The sequence below is a fragment of the Mirounga angustirostris genome, unplaced genomic scaffold (assembly GCF_029215605.1).
Source record: "Mirounga angustirostris isolate CCGP_5_RB_7025 unplaced genomic scaffold, mMirAng1.0.hap1 SCAF_14, whole genome shotgun sequence".
Lineage (NCBI taxonomy): Eukaryota > Metazoa > Chordata > Mammalia > Carnivora > Phocidae > Mirounga > Mirounga angustirostris.
Window position 1 is genome coordinate 83,815,319 of NW_026991722.1, and position 23,254 is coordinate 83,838,572.

A 23,254-nucleotide genomic window follows, 5' to 3' on the forward strand; every position below is an offset into this window, starting at 1 on the left:
CTGGGCCGAGAGCCACGGACCAATGGAAAATGGGGCTGAACGGTGGTGCGGCCGCGGGTAGGTGGAGTCACTCCGGGACCTGGACGGGAGCCTGGCGGGGTCAGCCCCCGACGAGCTGCCTGGCGCATGGCTGTGTGGGGCCTGGGAGGCCGCCTTGGCCTGCGCGGCGGTGTCGGCGCCGGTAGGCTACTGTGTCCCCGTTTCCAGAGCCACCGCCCGCAGGGCGTGAAAGACGGGGACGGGTGAGTGCCTGGCTGGGAGGGTAACTCGGATACCTGCCGCAAAATTGTGGGGTCGTCGCTATGATGACGTCACAGCGCTGTGAGGTCACCGTAGCAACCGCCGGGTGACGTCCTCTCTTGGTCCTAAGTGGTCACGTGGGCACCGTGGGCACCGTGGAAGCCAGAGACCAACATTTCTTTGCCCAAGTCCGAAGGAAGCCCAGCTGTCAGCGGTCAGGGCAGGACATGTCCCACGGGGGCCGGGAGGGCCATCTTGCGGGGCCTCACGGTCAGGTGGGGGCCTCAGTTCAGATTTTGACGTATCTCCCAGGCAGTTCATACCTTAAGACACAGAGATACACCAACGATCTGAAGATGGCTGTCATCATAGACCTTTAAACTTGCACCCCATTCCTGGACCTCAGAACCTGCAGAGTACCATGAATTAATAATGGATCGATAAATTTCATAGATCCAGTAATTGAACGTTTTGAATAACTTCCTAATGCCATGTTTTAGTGTCGAAGCCTGTATTAAAGGTGTTATGTTGCAATTTGAAAATGCCAGAATTCGACTCTGTTTTAGCAGTTCATCATTCCTGAGTATACCTGAAGCTTCATAGAATGGAAGTGGCCCAGATTGCTTTCTCTCCGAGAAGCCTGGACTTGGCGGAATAGAGGATAAGAGTTTGGGTGGGTAGAAGTAAGGGTGGAAGTAAGAGTTTGGGGGGGGGAGTAAGGTAGTCTTGGGCATGAATCCCAGCCGTATGTCTTCCTTCCTGGGTGACCTGGGAAGGCAGGTGTCATCCTGTGAGCTCCAGTTTTCTCAACAGTAAAATGAAGGTCATAGGTAGTTCCTCTCTTTGGGGCTGTGGGAAGATTCCAGGGGTGATTCCAGGAGAATGCCAGCAATCCAGTTAGCACAGTGCAGAGACTATGGAAAGTGATCAGTAAACTCCGTGAATATTTATTGAGCATGAGCTACTCTGCAGATATGGATGTGGGCAAGACATAGAACTTGCCCCCAAAGGGCTGCATTAGGAAGAAAAGGAGGGGAATGATGTCAGCAGAGATGCCGGCAGATGCTGGTGCTGTCCCTCAGGCTACAAGCAGCAAGCTGTGACCACTGAGGGAGGTGTCACACTGGGGAAGCCATCCCCACTCACCACGTCTTGATGTCTATTTCTCATCAGGCCACAGTCTTCCTTGAAGACACCCAAGATCCCCAAGATATACACCAAAACAGGAGATAAAGGTAGGGGGCGGGTGAAACATGCAAAAAAAAAAAAAAGATAGTCAACTCCATCTTAAAGTTCTGCCAAATTGTTCAGTCATTAAAAATTATGTAAATCTCAATAAATATCAAATATGTGAAATGAAAGAGGTCTAAGACATATATATATGTGTGTGTGTTTTTCAAATATATATATATTTTTTTTTAAAGATTTTGTTTATTTATTTGACAGAGACACAGCGAGAAAGGGAACACAAGCAGGGGGAGTGGGAGAGGGAGAAGCAGGCTTCCTGCTGAGCAGGGAGCCCGATGCGGGGCTCTATCCCAGGACCCTGGGATCATGACCTGAGCTGAAGGCAGACGCTTTAACGACTGAGCAGCAGTCCCTCGCCTTGGCCAGAAAATGGGGGTGTTTGGTCATTGTTACAGTTTGGACAGTGTTCTGGGCTCAGACGTGATTATGGAGGCTCTTGTTTTGGTCTTGATGTGTCACAGTCCGAATGGGGCCGTCAGATGGTGTTCTGTGAATTCGTTCGAGTTCCAGCAGGAGAACACCACAGCCCACCTGTGAGCGCCAGGCCAGCTCCCGGCTGTGGGGAGCAGATTCGCTCTTTCTCTGTGGTTAGGGGAGAACGGTGGCAAATTGTGACCTAGGCAGAGATACAGAGAACTTCGATTTTACATGAAATATAATTATAATGTATATATAGTATGTACCTCCATGTCTTATTTCTTTAGCAGGATGGTGAGTCCGTGATTTTGAGGCTTAAAATAAAAGCATATCAGGAAAGAAGTGAGGGTCGTGGTTACCCTTAGGAGTAGCAACTGAAAGGGGGTACATGGGGGCTTCAGGGATGCAGATCAGATTCTAGTTATTGATCTGGGTGATCACAGGTATATTGAGGTGGTGGCAATTCATCAACATGTACACTTAATTTTTTTTTAACATTTTATTTATTTGAGAGAGAGAAAGAGCCCGAGTGGGGGGAGGGGCAGAGGGAGAGAGAGAATTTCAAGCAGACTCCACGCTGAGCGGGGAGCCTGACGCGGGGCTCGATCCCAGGACCCTGGGATCATGACCTGAGCTGAAGTCAGACGCTTAACCGACTGAGCCTCCCAGGCGCCCCCAGCTTGTACACTTATGATTTGAGCATTTTTCTGTGTATATGTTCTACTTCAGGTGGAAAGTTTTTTAAAAAGAGCATATCAGGAAAATAAAAAAAAAAAAATCTTAACTTGAGTGGCTAAACATTTTTTCACAGGGTTTTCTAGCACCTTCACTGGAGAAAGGAGACCTAAAGATGACCAAGTGTTTGAAGCCGTGGGAACTACGGATGAATTAAGTTCAGCCATTGGGTAAGGCAGACGGGATTAGCCTTGAGGTTGAGTTTGAATTGGCATCAGTCAGTGTAGTTTACGTGTAGCTCTCGAGAGTGCTGGCTGGTCCCCCGGGCTGCCAACGCTCGAGGAACCCGCCTTGGCCTGGCAGTGCAGGGGCTTGGGGTCAGTTCCACAAGGCTCCCGGGCTGCAGGCTCCTTTCCGTTCCTGCCCTGCCTGCCCCTGCCTGGCATCCGTCCCATGCATGTGAAGCTGCCGGCCCCTCCATCCCTGACTCCCCCACCCTCCAGGCGAGTACGCTTCTCAGTGACAGGCCTGTCTAGGTGAGATACTCGGGCCAGATAATGGCAGGTGCAGAGGGTCAGAGGGTCTGCCAGCAGAGTAGAGAAGGCAGACGCTTTGGTCTGTGTGTGAAGGTGGGAGGTGAGGCACAGGATGAAATGGGCAGAGGGGAAGGAAGGTGAGGTGGGCATCGGCTGTTTAGGATGAGCAAATCAGTAAGCCGTGAGCCCCCAGTCCGTGTGGGCAGGAGACGGGGGGCATCTCAGTTGTGGATTCTTTGTCAGATCATGACCAAGCACCTCCATGTGCCAGGCGCGGCTCAGCAGGGTGCCCCAGCCCACATGCTCTGTGGAGCCCGCAGTCCGAGGGGGCCGGGGAGCAGACAGACACTAGAGGGGCATCTACAGGCGGTGGGGGCCTGATGGAGCAAGCTCCGAGGAGGGGCTGACACCTGGCCTGCGTCATGGGGACGTCCTCGGTGCCGATATTCCTGAGCACGTACTTTGTGCCAGGCAGGGGGATACTGCTGTGCTCAGGGCAGATGGTGTCCGGCCTGCAGAGTTGTCCCACACTAGATGACAAATGACACGTTTGTCTGTTTAGTTCTGACTGCAAGATGAACTACGAAGGTGCACTGGTGGTTCTTCATTGGCCCTTTTGAGGCCGTTCTCCACCCTTGTCTTCTCTGGTCTGCCCAGGAGGTAGCCTACATCACGTGGTGACGCTTTCACCCTCCCCACCCCAGTCCCCTTGTCCTCTGGCTTCTGGGTGGGTCCAGCCGATGGGAGGCACCAGCAGGAGACGGAACTTGGTGGAGACAGGTGTGGGAGCATTTCTGCCCCTGCTCCCCAGTGACTCTCGCCCAGCCGGCTGCATGGCTCCGGGCAGTGGCCCCCCCAAGGTTCCAGCTCTCCTGGGGTGGTAGTGCCTTTGACCCTCCCTTGACCGCCCCCCCTGTTCAGGCCCCTGCTTTTGCTAATCTTTGCCATCCATTGTCAGTTTCCAGAACTCTTCCCACACTCTGTTCATCGTCCCCTCACCAGACTTTCCTCTAGGAACCCTGTGAATGCGCCACTGACTCTTCCCTGCCAGGACCCTGCCTGGTGCAGAGAGAGGGAGCAGAGTTTGGAGGGAGGCAGGAGCCAGGGTCCTGACCTGCACCTGGGGTGCTTGGCTTTCCTTGTCCCACCTGCCTTCCCAGGGAACTCCTACTCAGCCTTCAAAGACCCACCTCCAGCACCACTTCCTCCAGGAAGCCCTCCCTGAACCCCAGCCAAGGCCAAGGTTCTCGGGACCCCGGCCCTTTCCTCCAGAGCACTAACCTCAGTTTGCAACGTCAAATTCAGTCACGTGATACCCGATTCCCACCTCCCTGTCCTGCTGAACACAGCCTGTGTCCCTAGCACTCACGCTGAACTGCCTGGACCGGGCCAGACCAGGCATTGAAAAAAGAAGCGTCGACTGGATCAGTAATGAGTATAAGAAAAGGCATTTTGAGCAACACACACCCGATAACCAAATGAAAGGGTCTGACATTCTTCTCGTCCCCAAGAAAAATAAGACCGCGTGTGTTAGAGCTGCATTAGCTAAAGGACCTGCACCCAGCGGACCTGCTGCCTCATGTAAGGGCAGGGCCCAGGCACATCATGTTAGAGGCAGATTCTTTTCTTTTTCCTCATAGGTTTGCTTTGGAATTCATTGCAGAAAAAGGCCACCCATTTGCTGAAGAGCTTCGGAAAGTGAGTAGCAGTGTTGGGCCCCACGCTGGGATATTTGTCCGTGTGGCCGGGTGGTTGTCACTGCATTTGCCATCTGACCATCTCTTCCTCTCTGTGCCACCTGGGGCTAGTCACTCTCTCTCCGGGAGCCTCAGTTTCTCCACCTGCCAAATGGGGACACACATCATCCTCCCTCCCAGGCAAGGGGTGAGACAGCACCCGGGGGGATGGGGGGAGTGTAAAGTGCAATGGACTTGACCCAGGGCGATTCCGGCCCCTCCCAGGGGACACTCGGCAATGTCTGGTATTATTTTTGGTTGTTACACATGGAGGTGGGGCGCTACCGGCATCTGGGTGGCAAAGGCCAACGTCCTACCGTGCACAGGACAGCCCCACACGAGAGAATGCCTCGGGCCCGAACGTCAGCAGCCCCGGGGTGGAGAAAGCCGGGAAGGCCCACTTCGGTAAGCCCTCAGCCAGCGGACTTTGTGGTCATTAGTATTCGTGTTCTGCTCCGTAGGAAGCCTGGAGGCTCTGACCCACAGACGGGACTTCAACAGTGGAGACAGGCATGCCCCCTAGAATGCACAGGACAAGGTTACAGTCTACAGGGTGACCTGAGACTGGAAGCTGCTCCCTGCAGGGTCAGCCCTGCCCGCTTCAGTCCTCCAGGCCAGGCCGGAGCCCACTTAGGCTCCTGGGAGCAGACAGAGGGCAGTGAGGGGGCTGCAGAAGGATGGGAGGCTTCAACTGCCAGAACATTCTGTGAACGAGGCACCTTCTGTGCACTGGAGGATGGCTTGCAGCCTCACCGTGGAGGACTGTTCATACCCACGGTGGAGGACTGGTCATTTCTAGATCTTGTGCTCATCTCTGAGCGGAGTTTGCGGAGGGAAAAGGCTGGGGAGGGGCGCCAGTGATGTGATGAGCCGACCTGTGCTTGAGGCTCCTGTCCTGTGGGTCACAGCTTCGACGTCACCTGCTCCGGGGCCTGGGCTGGCCCCCTGGCTTCCCGCGGGCACCGCAAAGAGTGTCAGATGGTCTGATCCTTCTGTCTCTCCCCACTGGCCTGGGCCCCCCGAGGGTGCGGACCGTGACTTTCTCACCCGGGAGCCCCACCAGGGCCCTGCTCGCCGGGCGTCTGGGAGAGCGCCAGGCCGCCCGGGCCCTGCTGTCCTCACAGAAGCCCGTGCCTGGAGGTCCGCGTCCACGTGGCATGGGGCCAAACCGAGACCCTGAAAGGGCTGCTTGCCCAAGGCTCCCTGGCTGGGAATCAGCGGAGCTGGGGTCCGATTCCCAGGCCGGTGCCGGCTCCCTCCAGTCCTGGGGGCAGACGCTGCAGGGGGCCAGCCCCGGGGTGCTATTGCTCCGCCTCCCACCGGAAGCCCCAGAGACACCAGGCGCTCGAGGAACTCACCCAAGTGGCAGCCCACGGAGGGTTCCGGGCCGCTGCTGGGTGGGCTCCCCTGTGTCCTGCTCCTGGCGTGCTGTCACAGTGACCCTCTTCACCGAGGCCGCAGACCCCCACCTGCCCCACGGTCCCCCTCTGGCTACGCGCAGTGTCCGAGGCTGTGTTTGCGGGCGTCACTGGCCCGGGCCCGGTGGGGTGTTTGTCACGCAGGGCTGACCCCGTTCTCACAGATACTTGTCCTTCATGGTTTAGAAAGCACTGTCACGTTTGGGGTCTTGGCCGAGCTGTTCTAGGTCAGAAAACCAAAGCTGTCAGTTTAGAGAAAAGGAAAAACGTCATGGGGCCCAGGCCCCAGGGAGATGAAGACCGGGTGAGAAGACCATCACTGGGCCATCACTGGGCGCTTGTCGCTCCTCGTCGGGCTGACCCAGATATCCCCGAGGGACCCAGGGCCCCTCTCAGCAGAGCTGGCGTCCAAGGCAGATGTGCGGAAGGTTCACCCGACTTTGTTAATGCATTAGCCTCGGAGGGCCGGCTAGCCGAAGGATCGGATAGTCCCCGTCAGGCCAGACCCTGCGCGCCTTGCTGGCATCCGGTAGCCCCTCTGCTCAAGGAGTCCTGTCATCTCCGCTTGGCGGGCCACGAGTGGATCTTCATTCTCGCCTTCTGTCGCTTCCCCAGATCCAGTGCTCGCTGCAGGATGTCGGCTCTGCCCTGGCGACACCGCGTTCCTCGGCCAGGGAGGCTCACTTAAGTAATCTCTCTGTGCTTGGAGGGCCCAAGGGGGTGGGGCTCCGTCCTGGGTGTCACCTGGGTTCCCCTGGCAGCCTGGCTCCTAGACCCCGAGAAGGAAGGACCTCCTGAGTCCATGGGAGGGGTTTGTAGAGCCCCTGGGCAGAAGGGACACAGGGGTGGTTTCCTTGGTCTGGCGGGCCGTGGGTCTCACGGTCGTGTCCTGCTTCCCCACCCCTCAGGACATGCCGCATTCGAGGCAGGGCCCATCCTGGAGCTGGAGCAGTGGATCGACAAGTATTCCAGCCAGTTACCCCCGCTCACGGCCTTTATTCTGCCGGTGGGTACTGAGGGGTCTCACCTGGGGGGTGCTGCCGGCCAGGCGTAGTCACAGAAACATACAAGCATTGACTAAGTCCCCTCTTTTAATTTTTGTCAGTGACAGAAGCTGTCCCCCAGCTTCCCAAGTCCCCTCCAGATCCTCACCAGTCTCTGCCCCAGCCCTGCCCACTTTGCCTTTGGAGGGGGTTGCCCAGCAGGTACGCCCCTGCAGGGCCCCTGGAAGCAGAACACTGCCCATTGGGGTGCGGGGCCCTATGTACCTGTTGGCCCATCTGTCTGCCGTGGGCATGCCTGCCCCCCTCCCCGACGCCGCCCGCTCCCCCTGCTCCCCCCGCTCCAGCCAACACCCACTCTCTCCTTCCAGTCCGGAGGCAAGGGCAGCTCCGCGCTGCACGTCTGTCGGGCTGTGTGCCGCCGAGCAGAGAGACGGTAAGGGGGCCGAGGGAGAGGGTGGGGGGCCGGTCAGAGCAGCAGGTATGCCCGGGGGTTCGGCTCCATACGGCTGGCCCGCCATCGACAGACCTCCACCTGCCACCTTCACTACTAGGCGGCCACCAGCCAGACCAGGTCTCTGTCCTCAGAGCCCTGCGTTGCCGAGGGGAGACAGTGACCTGGGAGCCCACGAATGACAGATGAGGTCACCACATCAAGAGCAGAGCTTCTAGAGAAACAGAAGCTTATGGGTGAACAGGGTAGGAGGCCAGGAGGAGGCCCTGGTGGGTTTAGCTGGTTATTGATAATTCCACTACTCATGAGGCATTGAAGTCAAAAGGCTATTCGGTGATGCTCTCTCCTCCCCTATGCCCTGGCTCCGCGTTCCTGGGGGTCGATGTAAGCGGGGCGGTCGGAGCTGGGCCGAGGTGAGGGGAGGACCCCACACCGTGGGCAGGGGCTGTGGGGCACGTGCTGTGGGCACAGGGAGGGTCACGCTGTGGGAGCCAGGAGTTGAAGGCTTGGGGGGCGGGGTGGGACAGTGTGCAGGGTGAGGGGACAGCAGGGGCAGAGGTGGCCCTGCACGGGACGGACACTGAGGAGGCCGAGTGTCTGGATCCAGAGTGAGAGGGTGTGGGGCACGATGAGGCCAGAGGCCGGGCAGAGCCTTGTAGGCGCAGAGGGGTCTCCCTCTGTCCTGAGAGCCACGGGAAGCCATGGATGGGGTGGCACGAAGGGACCCTGCTGGCTGCTGGGTAGAGAAGGGCCCAGAGGAGCCCCCATGGCTGTGGGGGGCCCAGGGGGGAGGCCCTACACAGACCAGCCAGCCGCTGTGCCGACACGTCCGACATGGAGTCAGGGAGGGGAGGGGCCCCCAAAAGCTCCGATAGCCTTTTCAGAGAAACTTTAAAAGAGCTCACTGCAAAGCCTCCATCTGCACTCAGAGACCAGCTGCCAGCGGCTTTACAGAGAAGTGGAAGTAAAGCACCACTTGGATACAGTTGGCAGGGCTGCGCTGGGCACTTCCTATTCCTTCTTCCATTGATGCCTCATGATAACCTTGGCAGAGAGGAGGTGGCAGCCTCCAATATAGGGAGCCAGGAAATGGGAGCTCTGAGAGGTGACATCCTGGCCAGGGCGGGCAGCCAGCTGGTCCCGAGCAGAGTCCAACCCTGAGCTCTGTCCACAGCCCCACATCATAAAGCTTTCAAAAGCTCATCAAGTGGTTTGCCAGAGAGATCCTGGGTAACAGAACTGTAGCCTCAACAAATTGGTCACTCGTACAAAACCATCCACCTCGGCAATGCTCATAATAGCAAACATTGGAGAAACCCAAAGGCCCAACGATGGGGCTTAGTTGAGCGGAGGACGGGTCCTCAGTACCGGACAGGGAGGTGGAGACGTGCCTGTGGGATGAAAAAGCCCCTTGGGCAGGGGCCACAAACCCAGAGCCTCGGTTTGAGGGGGAGCACCTCCCAGCAAGTATTCTGCGGCAGAGGGGACACGCAGGAGGGGCCCAGCGAGGGCAGACAGCAGTCCACTGTCTGGAACGTCTGCAGCCAGACTGGCAAGGAGCTGCTTCGGACTCTGGAGGTGCTGGTGTGGGACACAGCCCTGGGGCCCCCGGAATGTACGTGATGTGGTTTCCTCTCCTTCCAGCGTGGTGCCTCTTGTCCAGATGGGTGAGACGGACGCTAACGTGGCCAAGTTCTTGAACAGGTACTCAGATGGAATTCGGGGAGTCCCAGGCCTCTGAAAAACTAGGCCGATTATAACAATAAGGCCAGGGGCCCCGCACACTCCTTCACTCCTTTCACACCCATGGAGGGTCTGTGGCGTGCCCGGTGCTGAGCCAGTGCAGGGACGCTGCTGAGAACAAGGCAGGGACCGTCCCTGTCCCTGGGGAGGTGAAGGTCTCACTGGGAGAGGCTGTTATAAAAACTGGTGGCACAAAACATAAAAACAAAGGGACAGTGTGTACCAAGGGACCCGTTTCAGGTTTGAGGGACCAGGGAGCTCAGGCAGGGATCTTTCAGCCTGTCCCTGCAAGGCCCCGGGGCCATGTGAACTGAGAAGAGATAGCCGGGCCAAGCCAGCTCAGGACCATTGGAGCCCAGGGCCCCCGAGCAGGACCCAGTGAGCTGGGCTGGCCCCGGGGAGGCTCCACTGGATTCTGTTGCAGCCTTGGCTCATGCAGTCCCAGTGTGGGCAAGGTCAGGGCCCGGGGGCAGGCTGAGAACCCAGGGGCCCCTGGGAGCTGTCCTGGGTGTCTAGAAAGTGACTTCACAGCCTGGGTCTGGCCACTCGCTGTGGTCACTCTTCCCACTGGGATGTGACCTGACCAGTTCCATTCTTCCTGGGAGGTGGGTGGGCCCAAAGGGAGTGAGGAAGGTTCCATTCATTCTCATAGCAGTGACCTTTGGGGAACATTATAGTCCCGTAGTGTTGTGTGGGCCGGGCCAGTTCGTTCCCTTAGCAAGGAAGGTGGCACTGAGCAGATGAGATACAAGGATGTCATCACCCCCCAGGAATGGGGGACGCCCAGAGCAGAATGTCTTCCGCTGCCCCCAACCCCTGTCCCCAGAGAGACAGCCAGGCATTAGGAGGAGGGAGGCTCGATCCCAGTGGGGGCGTGGGTCAGGGAAGGTTCCAGCAGGACCTGGCATGGGGCTGGCCTCAGAGAGTAGGATTGGGGCTGGGAGAGGTGGAGGAGGGTGGTGGTCAGTGCTCAGCATGAAAACAAGGAAAAGTGGGGGACAGTTGAGAGGTAGGCGGCTTCCTGAACTCACTGCAGCCACCCTAAGGGCAGGCTGGGTGTTTCAGTTTTGGGTGTCTCAATCCCGGCCACTGGAAGGTGCAGAAAGCAGCCCAGGAGGGGCCCAAAGCCATCAGCCCTGTGAGGCCAGGTGCAGATAGCGGCCTCATGCAGCAGGAACTGCCCGAGCCCTGGCGCCGGAGTCACAGAAAATGTCCTGGAGGGCCATCCATCAAGCCCAAGTTGGCTGAGCACCCACTGTCCCGCCCAGTGCTCCTAGGGCATGTGATTTATATTTCCTCCTTGAAGGCTAATATGGGAAGGACCCGGTTAGCATTGATCTCTTATTTCAAATCATCCCGTTGACTTCTGTCTGCCCCTCCAGACTCAGCGACTATCTCTTCACGTTAGCCAGATACACGGCCATGAAGGAGGGGAATCAGGAAAAAATATACAAGAAAAATGACCCGTCGGAGCGAGCCTGAGGCACGTGGAAATAATGCAAAGGGGGAGATTGGCAGACCCCTCGGAGGTGAAGAGTTTGTCCTTCCTGTCCTGATTGCTGAAGATCTCAGCCAGGGGCGCTGGGCGAGACTCCTGCCCGCTCCCCTAGGCTCTCCGGGGTCGTGGAGGAAGTGGGAACGAATGAACTCGGTATTGCAGAAAACAAGGTAAAGTGATTGCTGTGCAAGGAAGAGCCACGTAGAAGAACAATAAAAGTGGGAAAAGCTCGAGCTGTGTGCACGCATGCGTGCGTGTGTTGAGAGAGCCCTTCCACTGCGGGCTCGGGGGGCGTAAGGATTTGGAGCTGTACCAGAGGCCCCTGGAGGTGGAACTGTGGTTGAGCCATGCCACGGGCTGTAAGTGTCACGTTTATAAAGGGGAAGGACAGCTGCAGACACACGAGGTGTGCATGGCAGGAGTGCAGCCCAGAGACCCCCCACTCCCGGCGGGGAGCCTTCCTCCCGCGGTGGGGGGCAGGGGGCTGAGGGGCGAGGGGCGGAGACCCTGGGGAGAGCACAGCATGGCTCAGAGGAGGACTTCTTTCTCTGCTGGTCTCGGCCTCTGAGATCTGTGCCACGGCTGTGTTTTATTTCTCTTGTCACCCCTGCACCCCCCCCAAACCACCCTGCCAGGGTCAGCTGTATCCTTGGGAAGGGGATATTTATGCAGGGCAGGGAGGTGGCCGAGAATGTGGAGACTGCACGCCGCTAATTGCAGGAAATGACTCAGGAAGGGCAGGCTCTCACGACCTGTCAGGGCCCAGATGCCTGGCGGACTCCGTGCGGCACTCACTCGGTCACCGAGCTCCTGCTCAGCGCCAGGCCCCAGCTCGGCTCGGGGAGCCTGCTCACCCTGGCTGTCCTAGCCAGCGGCTCCGCGACGGCGACAACCATCGGTCACGTGCAGACTTGGGCTCTCACTGTCACCGCCGTGCCGGCGAGTTTTGCCGAAGAAACAGGTGCATGGCATCCTGCTGGGTCGGTCCCTCGGTTCCCGGTGGGCCGGGGTGGTGGCGCGTGGGGGAAGGCGAAGGCCCCCCCAGTGGTTAGCGCCAGGTCTGGGCCTCGGCAGGCGCCCGGGGCCAGTGAGCAGAGCGGAGCGCGGCCCCAGCACGACCGAGGGGCTCAGCACTCAGGCCGGGCCAGGGAGGCGCTCGCCCCGGGAGCTCGCAGGGACCCGGTCCACTCACTCCGGATCTTCCTGCAAAGAGCAGGACGTAGATAGGGAAACGACAACCCCTTGCTCCTGGCCATGGTCAGACGCCCTACAAAGGACGAGAGGAGCGCTTTGAGTAAAGACAGCATCCAGTGAGGCTTCGGAACAAAGCAGTTGGCCTCTTGCCAAATCCCGGCCCCCCTGCCCCTGCTGGGAGCGGCCGGCGCGGACCTGACCTTCGCTCTGTTCTCTCCGGGTCCCCAGGCCCCGCCTCAGCCACCGCCTCCCGAGGGCGGGCAGACATCCCCCCCGCCCCCCCCCCCCCCCCCCCCCCCGCACAGGCCGGGGTGCAGGGGCCGCCGGTGTGGCCAGCCTGGGGAAAGCAGCAGGCCTGCTCTGCAGGCCCGGACGACGGACTGGTTAGGAGCTGGCCCGTCCGCAGGGCCTCACACAGCCACAGTGGAGCCCGAAGCAAAAGGAGACCTGCGTGCACGCGTGCACTCGCCGGAACAGCCTCCCAGGTCTGGAACCTAGCGGGGAACGTTAACGCAACGCTCCGCCGTCAAAACACACGACGAGGTACAAAGCCCGCGGTGCCCGATCTGTTTGCACACTGCTGTCAATGCGCACAAGGGACAGCCCCCTTGCACACTAGGGCGGGGCCGGGAAAGAAACAGCGGGCAGGTTTTACTTAAAATTCCCATACCTCCGGGCGCCTGGCTGGCCCAGTCGGAGGAGCGTGCGACTCTTGATCGCGGGGTTGGAAGTTTGAGCCCCGTTGGGCAGAGAGATTACCTGAAAATTAAAATTAAAAAACTTGTGATTCCTCATTGATCATAGGTCTTTTGCATAGTTTTGATCCTTTAAAATAGCACGTGAAAGTTGTATTTACCTTGATTCCTGGGGGTTTGGGCGCTCCCCTATGCGGGCTCGCCTGCCTCCCCCCAGCCCTGCCCAGCCCTCGGGACACATTTAGTGCCCCTGCAGAGAGCAGCTGGTGGTTGGATAGCGCAGCGGAGAGAGCCGCACATAATCATCACTCCAGCCAGCACCGGGGAGGGGTTTAAACCACGTGCCAGGCCCCGATCCTGGGGCACCACGGACATCATTCTCGTTCAAACCTCACAGCAACCCCAAAACAGCCACTCTCTGCAGGGGAGAAAACTGAGGCTCGGGGGAAGCCCCTTCCCTGTCTCAGGGAGTCAGCACCAAGGTGTGGGCCCGGGAGGGGGCCTTGCGACTCCCCCGCCCCCACCGCCCTTTGACAGCCGTTTTAATCACGACCTGGGCCACTGAGAACAATGTCAGATGCTAATAGATTCTGCTGTCTCATTTCTCAACCTGGTTTCCCTTAACTGCTATCTCCTGGCTATTGCTAATGTGCATTTCTCACCGAGTAATTTTCTCAGCCCGAACTTGTAACACATCCCAATGACAAACGTCCCGGTTCCGAATCCCCCGTCAGCTGCAATGTCACCCTCGCCTCCTCCCCGACACCTTCCCCCGACAGCCCATCCAGTTTTATGATCGCTCTGTCCCAGTTATCACTACTGAACCTTTAAGAATCCAGACACACTTCAAGTTTAATTGAATAAAATCCCTTGTATAATAAATTCCGCGTGAATGCTACATAAATCAGTACCTGGAAGGATTTGTGGCTCATCCCTGCCTGCCTTCGCCGGGGCTCGGCAGTCTCCCTGGCAATCCTGGACCCAGGCTGGCCCAGTCTTGCTTACTGAGATCACTCACCTTTGCAGCCCGAGTGGGCGTGCAGTCTCCTTCTCTGGGAGTCCCTCGTGGAAGGCCATGCTTGAGCCCGAGCAGAGGCAGGGGACAGCTAGGTTGGGGACACCTGAGGCCGTGGGGATGTCCCTCGTGTTCTCTCGTACTCCACAGAAGTGGAGCGTCCTTGAGACGCTTCTGATGGAGGCTACGTGCATACTCTACCGAAACAGATGCGCGCACACACACATGTTCACAGGATGCGTACAATTAGAGGAAGTCCACGGAAGCCCAAGTAAGAATCCCCACTTTTTTTTTTTTTTTTTAAGATTTTTATTCATTTGACAGAGCACAAGCAGAGGGAGAAGGAGAAGCAGACTCCCCGCTGAGCAGGGAGCCCCGATGCGGGGCTCTATCCCAGGACCCCGGAATCATGACCCAAGCCGAAGGCAGACACTTAACAGCTGAGCCACCCAGATGCCCCAAGAATCCCCACTTTAAAATAACCTGTGCAGTCCCGCAGAGCTCCAGCCTTGCAGCCTGAGAAGCAGCATTCAGGCCTGGCCGGGGAGGCTGCTGGATGGCCTCTGACGCTCCCGACCGTGGAAGGGCAGTGAACAACAGCCCGACATAGCTGGGCATCAGCCAGGCAGACTCGGTTTCAAGACCAGCTCTGAAACTTCCTAGCTTCATGATTCTGGGTGGGTCACTCCATCTTTCTCAGACTCGCTTCTTCATCTGTGAAACAGGAAGGACGATAATATATACCCCATAGATAGAGGCCATTAAGAGAGGTCAACATAAGGCAGTACTTAAAAGGACTTAGGTGCGCCTGGGGGGCTCAGTCGGTTAAGCGTCCGACTCTTGGTTTTGGCTCAGGTCAAGATCTCAGGGTCGTGAGATGGAACCCCACGTCAGGCTGCGTGCTCAGCGTGGAGACTGCTTGAGATTCTCTCTCTCCCTCTGCCCCTGCCCCTCCATGCTCTCTTTTTCTAAAATAAGTAATCTTTTTTTTTTTTTTTTTAAAGGACTTAGCATGGCCCCTGGCAAGTTAATTGTTTTGGTTTTTTTTTTTAAGATTTACTTATGAGAGAGAGAGAGAGAGCACAAGTGGGAGGGGCAGAGGGAGAGGGAGAGAGAATCCTCAACCAGACTCCATGCTGAGGGTGGAGCCCAATATGGGGCTCCATCTCACGACCCTGAGATCTCGACCTGAGCCTGAATCAGGAGTCAGATGCTCAACTGACTGAGCCACCCAGGTCCCCCAAGTTAACTGTTTTTATAGTTGTTGTTATGACTTGAATTCAAGTTCCAGCCCTGCCGCTTCCTGGCTGAACCACCCTGAGTAAATTGTTTGACCTCGCTGAGCCTCAGTCTTTATCTTTTATGACTGGGGCTCGTGATTCAGCTTCCAAGGGTTCGGGGAATAAACCCACGGGCTTGGCACAAGGGAGCTGCTCAAGAAAAAAAAAAAAAAATGTAGCTATTGTTGAGTTGTGTCTTCTCCTTTTCAAAGCACTTTCAAGTAGCTCAGGCCTGGGTAAAGCTCAGAAGACCACTAAGCAGCACCCCCAGTTGGTTTGGACTTGCTGAGGCTGGGGGACACAGGTGGCCTCCAGGGGGGCTGGTCCCAGTCAGACCAGGGGCCCTGGCTCCAGGGACACCATGCTGCCCAAGTACTCAGTGGCAGAGCAAAGAGCCAGAAGGGAGCGCAGAGATCACTGCTCCCATTTTACAGATGGGAAAACTAAGGCCAAGAGAGAATATAGAAATAAATATTAATAATGACCACAAATTGAGTAGAGATTGTGTCCAGGCATCTTGCTAAGCACCTTACATGCAATTGTTTAATTCTTCCAAAAGCCCATGAAGGTGGTACTATTATTGCGTGTGCATTTAGCCCATACTCCGCCCCCATGCCATGGCCCCCTCGGGTAGATATCAGTAGCTTTGTTTCAGATGCAGACACAGAAACTGAGGCACAGGGAGAGAGCACTTCAGCCGGTGGCCAAACTCAGACTTGAACTTGGACCTGTCTACCTCTAGCACGCTCTTACGTCTCCACAGTGGCTCAAGCTGCCTGAGGTCTCCCTGCGGGCAGCAGCGGGGCTGGGACAAGAACCCCCATTTTCAGATTCCTGGGGGGCAGCGACTTGGGACACTGGTGCCGCCGCCGCCATTGACAGTGAAGTGGGGCTGGAGGAGAGGGTATCGTAAACCCCGAGGGAGGGGACCCTACTGCCCCTGCTACAAGCTACCTCTCTCAGAGTGAGAAGCAGGTACCAGTTCGGTGCGGGGGGGGGGGGCATAAGGGCAAAGGCAGGCTGGAGGGATGATTGAATAAACGGCAGAAAGCCGTCCAGCTGACTCAGGACCTGGGGGTGGCGGGGTGACCTATCCGCCACCAGATGCTCCCAAGGCAAGAGCCTTCGGCCCTCACCGCTGGCCATCCGTAGCGCCCACGTCCCTCCCCCAGCAAGCAGGTGCCTTTATTTACGATCACCTTGGAAGGGTCGAACAGACATATGTTGCTAAGGGTCGTTTATTCTTGTTTATAAAATTTATGGCTTCACCTCGATTACACACTGTCAAAACGGGAAGGATTGGCCCCAAAGTCTCTTGCCGCATGACTGCCTCAGACGTGCGTACATCTGTTAACTCCGTAGGAGCTGTAGAGGAAAATAAGGTTGATGATAGCTCAAAAGCTCACTGTGCCGTCACAAGGTGTGGGCAGCCCGCCTTGAGAAAAGGCATCGGGGCGCGTAGGTGGAAAGGAAGGGGGTCGGGGCCTGCGGGTGGCCCCGCCAGGTGGCACCAGGACCCTGGCCACAGACTCTCTTGGGCCAACTTTGGGTTGCCGAGTGGGAGAGGAAGAACTTGATTCTGAGGACCCTCAGGGGTCCGACCACAGGACCCGGCAGCTGGAGAGAGTTCTGAGCCTGTGGCTCTCCACCTGCAGGCTTCAGCGGGGAGAGAGAAACGTGGACTCTCTGCTGCTGGGGGGATCGGAGCTAGGGTCAACCTTGCAGGAGGGCAATTTGGCAACATATATGAAAGTCCTGGAAATGTGCGTCCTTACGGCCCAGCGATTCTGTGTCCGAGAATTTCTCCAAAGGAAAGATACGTCGGTGAAGCCAGCAGGATTTTTTTTCACGGCAGAGCTGCTCATTACAGTGAAAAACTGGATGCTCTGTCCAACAATAGGGAGCTAATGGTCAAATAAGGAAAATACTGAACAATAAGGGGCTCTAAGAAACACAAAACTACTGAAATGGATGGTGTCTATCTATTTATTACTATGGAAAGGCATCCATCTTTTAAGTAGAAAAAACCAAACCAAACCAAACCCCAGTTATCCAGTGGCATAGTATAGAATGACCTGATTCCTGAAAAAGAAATAGGTGTGTGGATATACACCACAGGAAAAAAATATGCAAGGATCTGTTCCATGTGTTAATAATGCCTCCAAATCATGGGATTATGGGTGGTTTTAACTTTCATTTTTGTCTGTCTGGGTTTTCCAACCTTTTCTTTAACAATGTATTTGGGTCGGATTTGACAGAGGCTCACTTGTGTAATAAACCTAAGTGCAGAAGAGAGAAGCAGCTGACAATTGCTTGCCATGCCTGTCATAAATCATCTACCTCTCTTGGGATGTTTGGAGTCAGAGGAGGCTGCCCTCTGGTAGCCAAAGCCACGGGGCCCGTCCAAAGTCTAGAAGCCTTGGAGAATATGCGCCTGGTCGTTCTGTTGGAGCCGGCTGGCTGCCTGGAGCGCAGCTCCCATGCGGTCTGAACGTGGATGCTTAGCTTCCGTTGTAGGGCAACAGGGGAGGGAAGAAAGCTGATCACAGCCCCACTGAGGATTGCCCCTGGAGGGTAATCGCGCCCGCTTTTCATCCTTCTTTCTCTTCTGTTGGTTGCTGCATCTTTAACCTGTATGGGGTTTGAGATAGACACAGGACATTCCCATTGATTACCTTATGTGGATTTTCACCGTGGATTACCACCCTACCTTCCCCTGGACAAAGTGGCACCCCAGCGGGTAGTGTGATGAGTCCAATGTGCCACAGTGAGCAAGTGGCAAAACCAGCACTCAACCCGGGGCTTCTGCGTCAAAACCCAGCTTCCTTTCCCGATTATGATTCTGCGGAGATAGTGGACGGGCTGATCCCAGGGGTGGGAAAGAAGTGCCAATGCACGGTGATTGGTAGGGGCTGCCTGGAAGGCTATGTTAAGAAGGAGCTCGAGGCTGGGTCCCCATGCAGCAGAAGGTGCTGGTAGTCCATTAGTGAAGCCTCGCATGGTTTCTGATGTGTATTTGACATCTCTGGATTCCTAGGCCAACGCCCTCACAGATTTCAAAGACTGGGGACTTCAGAGGCATGTATGGTCTCCAGGCTTCCTGATAGTGGTCACACTGTCCCTCCCAGCCGGCCCTCAAAATGGCTCTCTCGACCCCACGGTTCCCCAAGACAGCGAACAGGCAGGACAGATTTCTCAGAGCTTCGAGGTGACACATCAGGGTCATAGATCTCCGAGAACCACATGCGTATAAATCTGACTAATTGATGAGTCAGCCCTGATGAGCTCGCCACCATAATTCAGAATCTGTAATTACATTTCACATTAGAGCACGTAAAGTTAAGATTAAGACCAGTGAGAAATAGCATGACACCTCCCATCTCCCAGCCGACCCCCAGCCTCTGCCACAATCCTCTCTCCCCCACCCCCTCCTGTCAGCAGGCAGGTGTCCTGGAAGCCACATCCCTTTGGCTGTTTCTTCTCTCGGTTCCCTGTGGGGTTGCTTCCTGCTGTGCTCGGCACCAGATCCAGCTCCCCTCCCTGCGGTGCTGCATTCAGGGGAGGCAGTTTGTTTAGGGGGACATTTTTGAGTTTATGGTTTGCAATGACCTCCCACTGAAGACCCCGAAGAGCGCGCCTATAGTTGAACAATGTCAGATGGTCTTGTTGCAACACGAAAGCACACACACCCTGGGGAAATGTGGGGTGTTTCAGGAGGAGGGTTTCTTCAGCGTGTGCTGGGAGTTTTGAGGGGTGGTTCAAGGAAGAAAGGGCAGTTCTGTAGTTACGTACCCTAGTAAATCTTATCTAGAAGAAGGAAGGCGGGAATGATATTAAAGCTGTAATGGTGGGGCGCCCGGCTAGCTCCGTCGGTAGAGCACGTGACTCTTGATCTTGGGGTTGTGAGTTCACAACCCACATTGGGTGTAGAGAATACTGGAAAAAAAAAAATCTAAAAAGGAAGGAAAATCTAAACTCAACAATCTAACTTAAAAGAATAAAGCTGTAATGGAATATGCTGGAGGGTCAACAGGAATAGCCCCCAACCTCAAGGACCTGGCTCAGCGACCCACCTTGCACGTGCGTGTCCCCACACCCCACACCCCACACCCAGGACGTGATTGAGTATTTGGTCTGGGAAGTAAATTGAGTGCTCATTATGTGCCAGGCGTGGGGCATGTCTGACCTCATGGGACCTGACAACAACCCTACGTGGGAAGAATTATCAACCTCATTTTGCAGGCTTGCAAAGGTTAGGTGACTTGCCCCAGGTCACGTAAGGAAGTGGCTGGGACCAGATATGAAGTCTAATCTACTTCCAGAACCCAAATCCTTGCCACCACCCTGGGCACGAGAGCAGGCTTTTGAAGTCTTAAAAATGGCAGGAACCCTCTTGTGGATATTTGCTGTGTTTGGGGACTCCCTCATCCAGTCCCTCTTCTCTTCATAGCCATGCCTCAATTCCCTTTGGGGGATTTACTTTTCCCAATGGGATACTATCTCCATGGGGGGGGGTGTCTCTGTTTTGTTTTCAACACATCAGAAATGATCTTACGGGTTTCCTGTTAGTGTCTGGCTCTCCCAAAGTCGACCGTACCCTAGTGCTTAGTTAGTGCTTGGCACACAGCAGGTGCCCAACATTTACTGAATGGATAAATGCAAGAATGACATCAGTGCCTTGCTCAGTCTTTTCTCTTTCCCTGCACTTGCCCTGAAGATTGGCATGATCGGAACGAGGATGGGTTCCTGGCTGGGGCCGAGCCCTTCCTGCCGAGTCCCGAAGAGGCTCTGCCACTGTATGCTAAGACTCTGAGCAGCCTGGCTCAGCTCTGGCTCTCTCATCCTCGAAACCTGCCAATAAATCCCTTCTCGGTCTCCATAAGGCAGAACCCCAGCTGATGGAAACCGCTCCCGATGGCTTCACAGTGTGAACCTGCCGGGACAAGCCACCCAGCTTGTCCACCAGGGGCCACTGCTACAGCCAGCCCAGAAGGAAGACCGAGGAACTCTGGCCATTGCTGTGGAAGCAGAGGCAAGTTCACAGTCATTATTAACATGGTTTGAGGGCTGAGGGGCAAGGCCTTCTTAGAGAAGACACCACCGTCCCAAATGGATCATGGTCCCAGATGCATGAAGGAGGCGCTCTGGGCATTGACCTTGTCCTCCCTGGGTCTCTGGCTCACCTGGTGAGGAGAGGGGTTCCGCTTGTTGGGACAGGAGTGAGGAGCTAAGGAAGTGGTGGGGGAGGGTCCCGAAACTCCTGCAGCCTGCCTCTGCCTGGGGAGCTTTGGTGGGGGAGGTAGAGGCAGGCTAACAGCAGAGCGGGTCCCCTTTCGCTCAGGTACACTCCCAATCCAAGTCAGCCTTTTACCTCTGTAGCTGGGAATGGTGCTGTTCCGGAGATTGTCACCTCTCCCAGTTTTGCCAGGACTCGGGCAGACGAGAGCCCTGGGGTCCTCAGCAAGTCCTTAAATATGTTATAGGGCCTTACCTGCAAAGTGGGTGCAATTCTGTTTCCAGCAGTCCCCTCAAGGGGAGATGGGACAGGGATGAGCACCAGATGCAGAAAGGGACAGAACAGCTGCTGGGCCTTTGCTCAGTCTTGATCGCATCGTCCAGAAGGCTCTCCCACTCCTCTTCTGCCTGCTCCAACTTTGGTCAGGGGTTTAGAGTGCATGGCAAACCAGGGTTCGGATCTTGGCTCTGCCACTGACAGACTCTAGGGCCTTGGACAAGCATCTTGCTGTCCCCAAATCTCAGTTTGCCTAGCTGTGAAGTGGGCATCCTAACAGGGTGGCTCTAGGGGGCGTGAGCACAGTATGTGCTCAGGCATCTCTCTTGGATTAGTTCTACCTCTTCCGCCAGCCTCACAGTGAGCACTGTAGGGCAGGGAGGTGTCCCCATTCTTCCCGGCTGTGCCTCCAGCACCTGGCGCAGCCTGTGTGTCTATTTTCGGATGAATAGAGGCAAGCCCGAACTCCCTGGCAATCTGGCTACCTGGGCTGGCTCCTGGCTGGGACACCCACCAACTGCCGAGTCCAACGGGCATCATCTGTCATGGTGACAAGGCCACCCAGGCTGCAGGGCAGGCCCTCACTGCCCCACACAGGTGACGCTCACTCCCTGGCACAGAGTCCCTGGGTGGGACACAAGCAGGTTGGGGAGAAGGTCACGGAGCCTGATGTTTGATACAGGTGCCCAGAGCAGGCCATGTACCAAGAGGACAAAGCGTCACTGTCATGCGCCACCCCCCCAACCGGCTCTCTTTGCCTTCAAATTTAGGCTCCCCTACCCCCCCTTGGGGACCCCTCTCCCACAGCCCCCTCGGTCTCTGCTTGCACCCAACGACTTCTAACCCTCCCCAGCTCTCCCACACTAACACTCCCCACCACATGGGTTGTCCTGCACAGATTATTCCCCGCGGCAGCAAAGCTAGTGGTTGAAGGGGGCTCTGTCGTCACAGGGACCCAGGGCTGAAGCCTACCTCTGGTGCTTTCTAGCTGTGTGGTCTCATGCAAGTGAATCCACCTCTCTGAACCTCCACATCTTCATCCGCAGAATGGACTGGTTCTACTCCGGTGCCCAGGGTCCCAGGGTGGAGAATGTGAAGAACTTGCACAGAAGGCCGAGCGCAGTGCTTTGCTCACGGCGAAGGTCCGGGGGACGACCACTGGTTGTGGTAGGACGCCCCCGTTTCTGCCCTCAGTGAGACGGGATGTGACTCCCACTGCTCACCACCTCACCTTTGGTTGGGCTGCTTCCTCCGTCCCAACTGCCTCCCTTCCTGTCTCCAAAGGGTAAACCCTCTTTCCAGGTGAAGATGAAGGAACGCATCCTTTATGGCCCCCTTCTCCCTAAACACAGATGACCCCTCTTTTGACTCAGAAGCACTACTTGTCCCATTACCATGGAGACGCATTTTAGGGTGTGACTCAGGCTCGTTTTTCAGGTGACACCAAGGCTGGGAGAGGTGGGTCAGAGCTCCCGCAGCCGGTGAGAGGCGGGGCTGGGCTTGACACCGGGGTCTGTGTGACCCCACCGCCCCGAGCTGTCTGTGAGGTCATCAGGAGGGCTACTAGTATTGGAGGCGATTGTACTGATGAGGAAAGAAGGTTCAGGGAGTTGGAAACTTGTCCAGAGTCACTCAGCTGATGCAAACCAGTTTTTGATGCCAAGTTCAGGGTCTTACCCCACCTGTCTCAATGCCGGGCCGTGGCGGACTCCTGAGTCAGGAATGCAGGACCTTGGGCACCCCAGACCTGCTGAATCAGGATCTCCCTGGTGCCTCGTGGGAGTGTGGATGTTTGGGAAGCTCGGGTTTTGATTTCCTCTGCAGGCTTCTTTGCGGTCAGAGCAGCGGGTCACATCTTCAGTGAGGTTTTTCCTGCCATCACTGGGTGCTCTGTCTGGCTCTCTTGGTGGAAGGTCTGGAAAATGACACAGATCCCATCCTGGTCTACCCAAGTCTCTGAGTCTCCCTATGGCTCAGAGGCCACCTAACTGCCACGGGCTGGGAAAACCGTGAGGGGAATGTGGCTGCTGGTCCCAGGCCGGGGGAGAGGCTGGGCCAAAGTGTGTGGTGGAAGCTCAGGACATGGTGAGGGCTCAGGTAAAGGAGCCAAAAACCCGGCGCTGAGGGTGAAGTCCAGAAGAAGCCCCTCGGGATGTCCTGCTAACACCTCTGGAGGCCTCCTTGCAAGGAGTCTGAAACACAAAGATAATTCCAGAGAGAACATCAGTTAGGTCTCTGGAATAAAATAATGGTGACAGTTACACCGACCGCAAATCACCGACTGTCCTCAGAGGGCCTGGCACAGGTGGGAAGGTCATTGCATGGTGGGAAGTACGGCCCAGAGACGCCAGGGGCCTTGTCCCGGGCCTTGCAGTGAGCGGCAGAGCTGGGACGCGAACCCAGTTCCCGAGGCTCCAAACCTGCTCTGTCCAGTGCCCTCAGAGCCCCAAGGGCTCAGGCTCCAGAGTCAGTGGCGATGCAAGCCGGGCTTGTAAAAAATGTTAGCTCTCATGATGATTATAATGAGCAAGCGACTTCATCTTGACCCTGAAGACCGCCTGGCGTCCAGGAGCGTGTGTCTGAGTGAGGTGG

The 23,254-nt window shown here is 56.4% G+C and overlaps 1 protein-coding gene across 1 annotated transcript; it reads left to right on the plus strand.

The window, feature by feature from the left end:
- The first annotated feature begins 63 nt into the window (after positions 1-63).
- On the plus strand, positions 64-11,196 carry MMAB (metabolism of cobalamin associated B). The gene is made up of 9 exons (XM_045887479.3): positions 64-242; positions 1,414-1,475; positions 2,717-2,810; positions 4,757-4,814; positions 6,886-6,958; positions 7,179-7,276; positions 7,643-7,707; positions 9,370-9,429; positions 10,851-11,196. The coding sequence occupies exons 1-9, from the start codon at positions 127-129 to the stop codon at positions 10,948-10,950; spliced, it is 726 nt and encodes a 241-aa protein (XP_045743435.1). The 5' UTR covers positions 64-126; the 3' UTR covers positions 10,951-11,196.
- Positions 11,197-23,254: the final 12,058 nt, after the last annotated feature.

What these genes read in the sequence shown, in the direction of transcription:
- MMAB (XM_045887479.3), top strand. Translation starts at nt 127, where the DNA reads ATGGCTGTGTGGGGCCTGGGAGGCCGCCTTGGCCTGCGCGGCGGTGTC. An exon ending in CACCAAAACAGGAGATAAAG is followed by an intron (nt 1,476 to 2,716) that starts GTAGGGGGCGGG and finishes ATTTTTTCACAG; the next exon opens with GGTTTTCTAGCACCTTCACT. An exon ending in TTGCTGAAGAGCTTCGGAAA is followed by an intron (nt 4,815 to 6,885) that starts GTGAGTAGCAGT and finishes TCGCTTCCCCAG; the next exon opens with ATCCAGTGCTCGCTGCAGGA.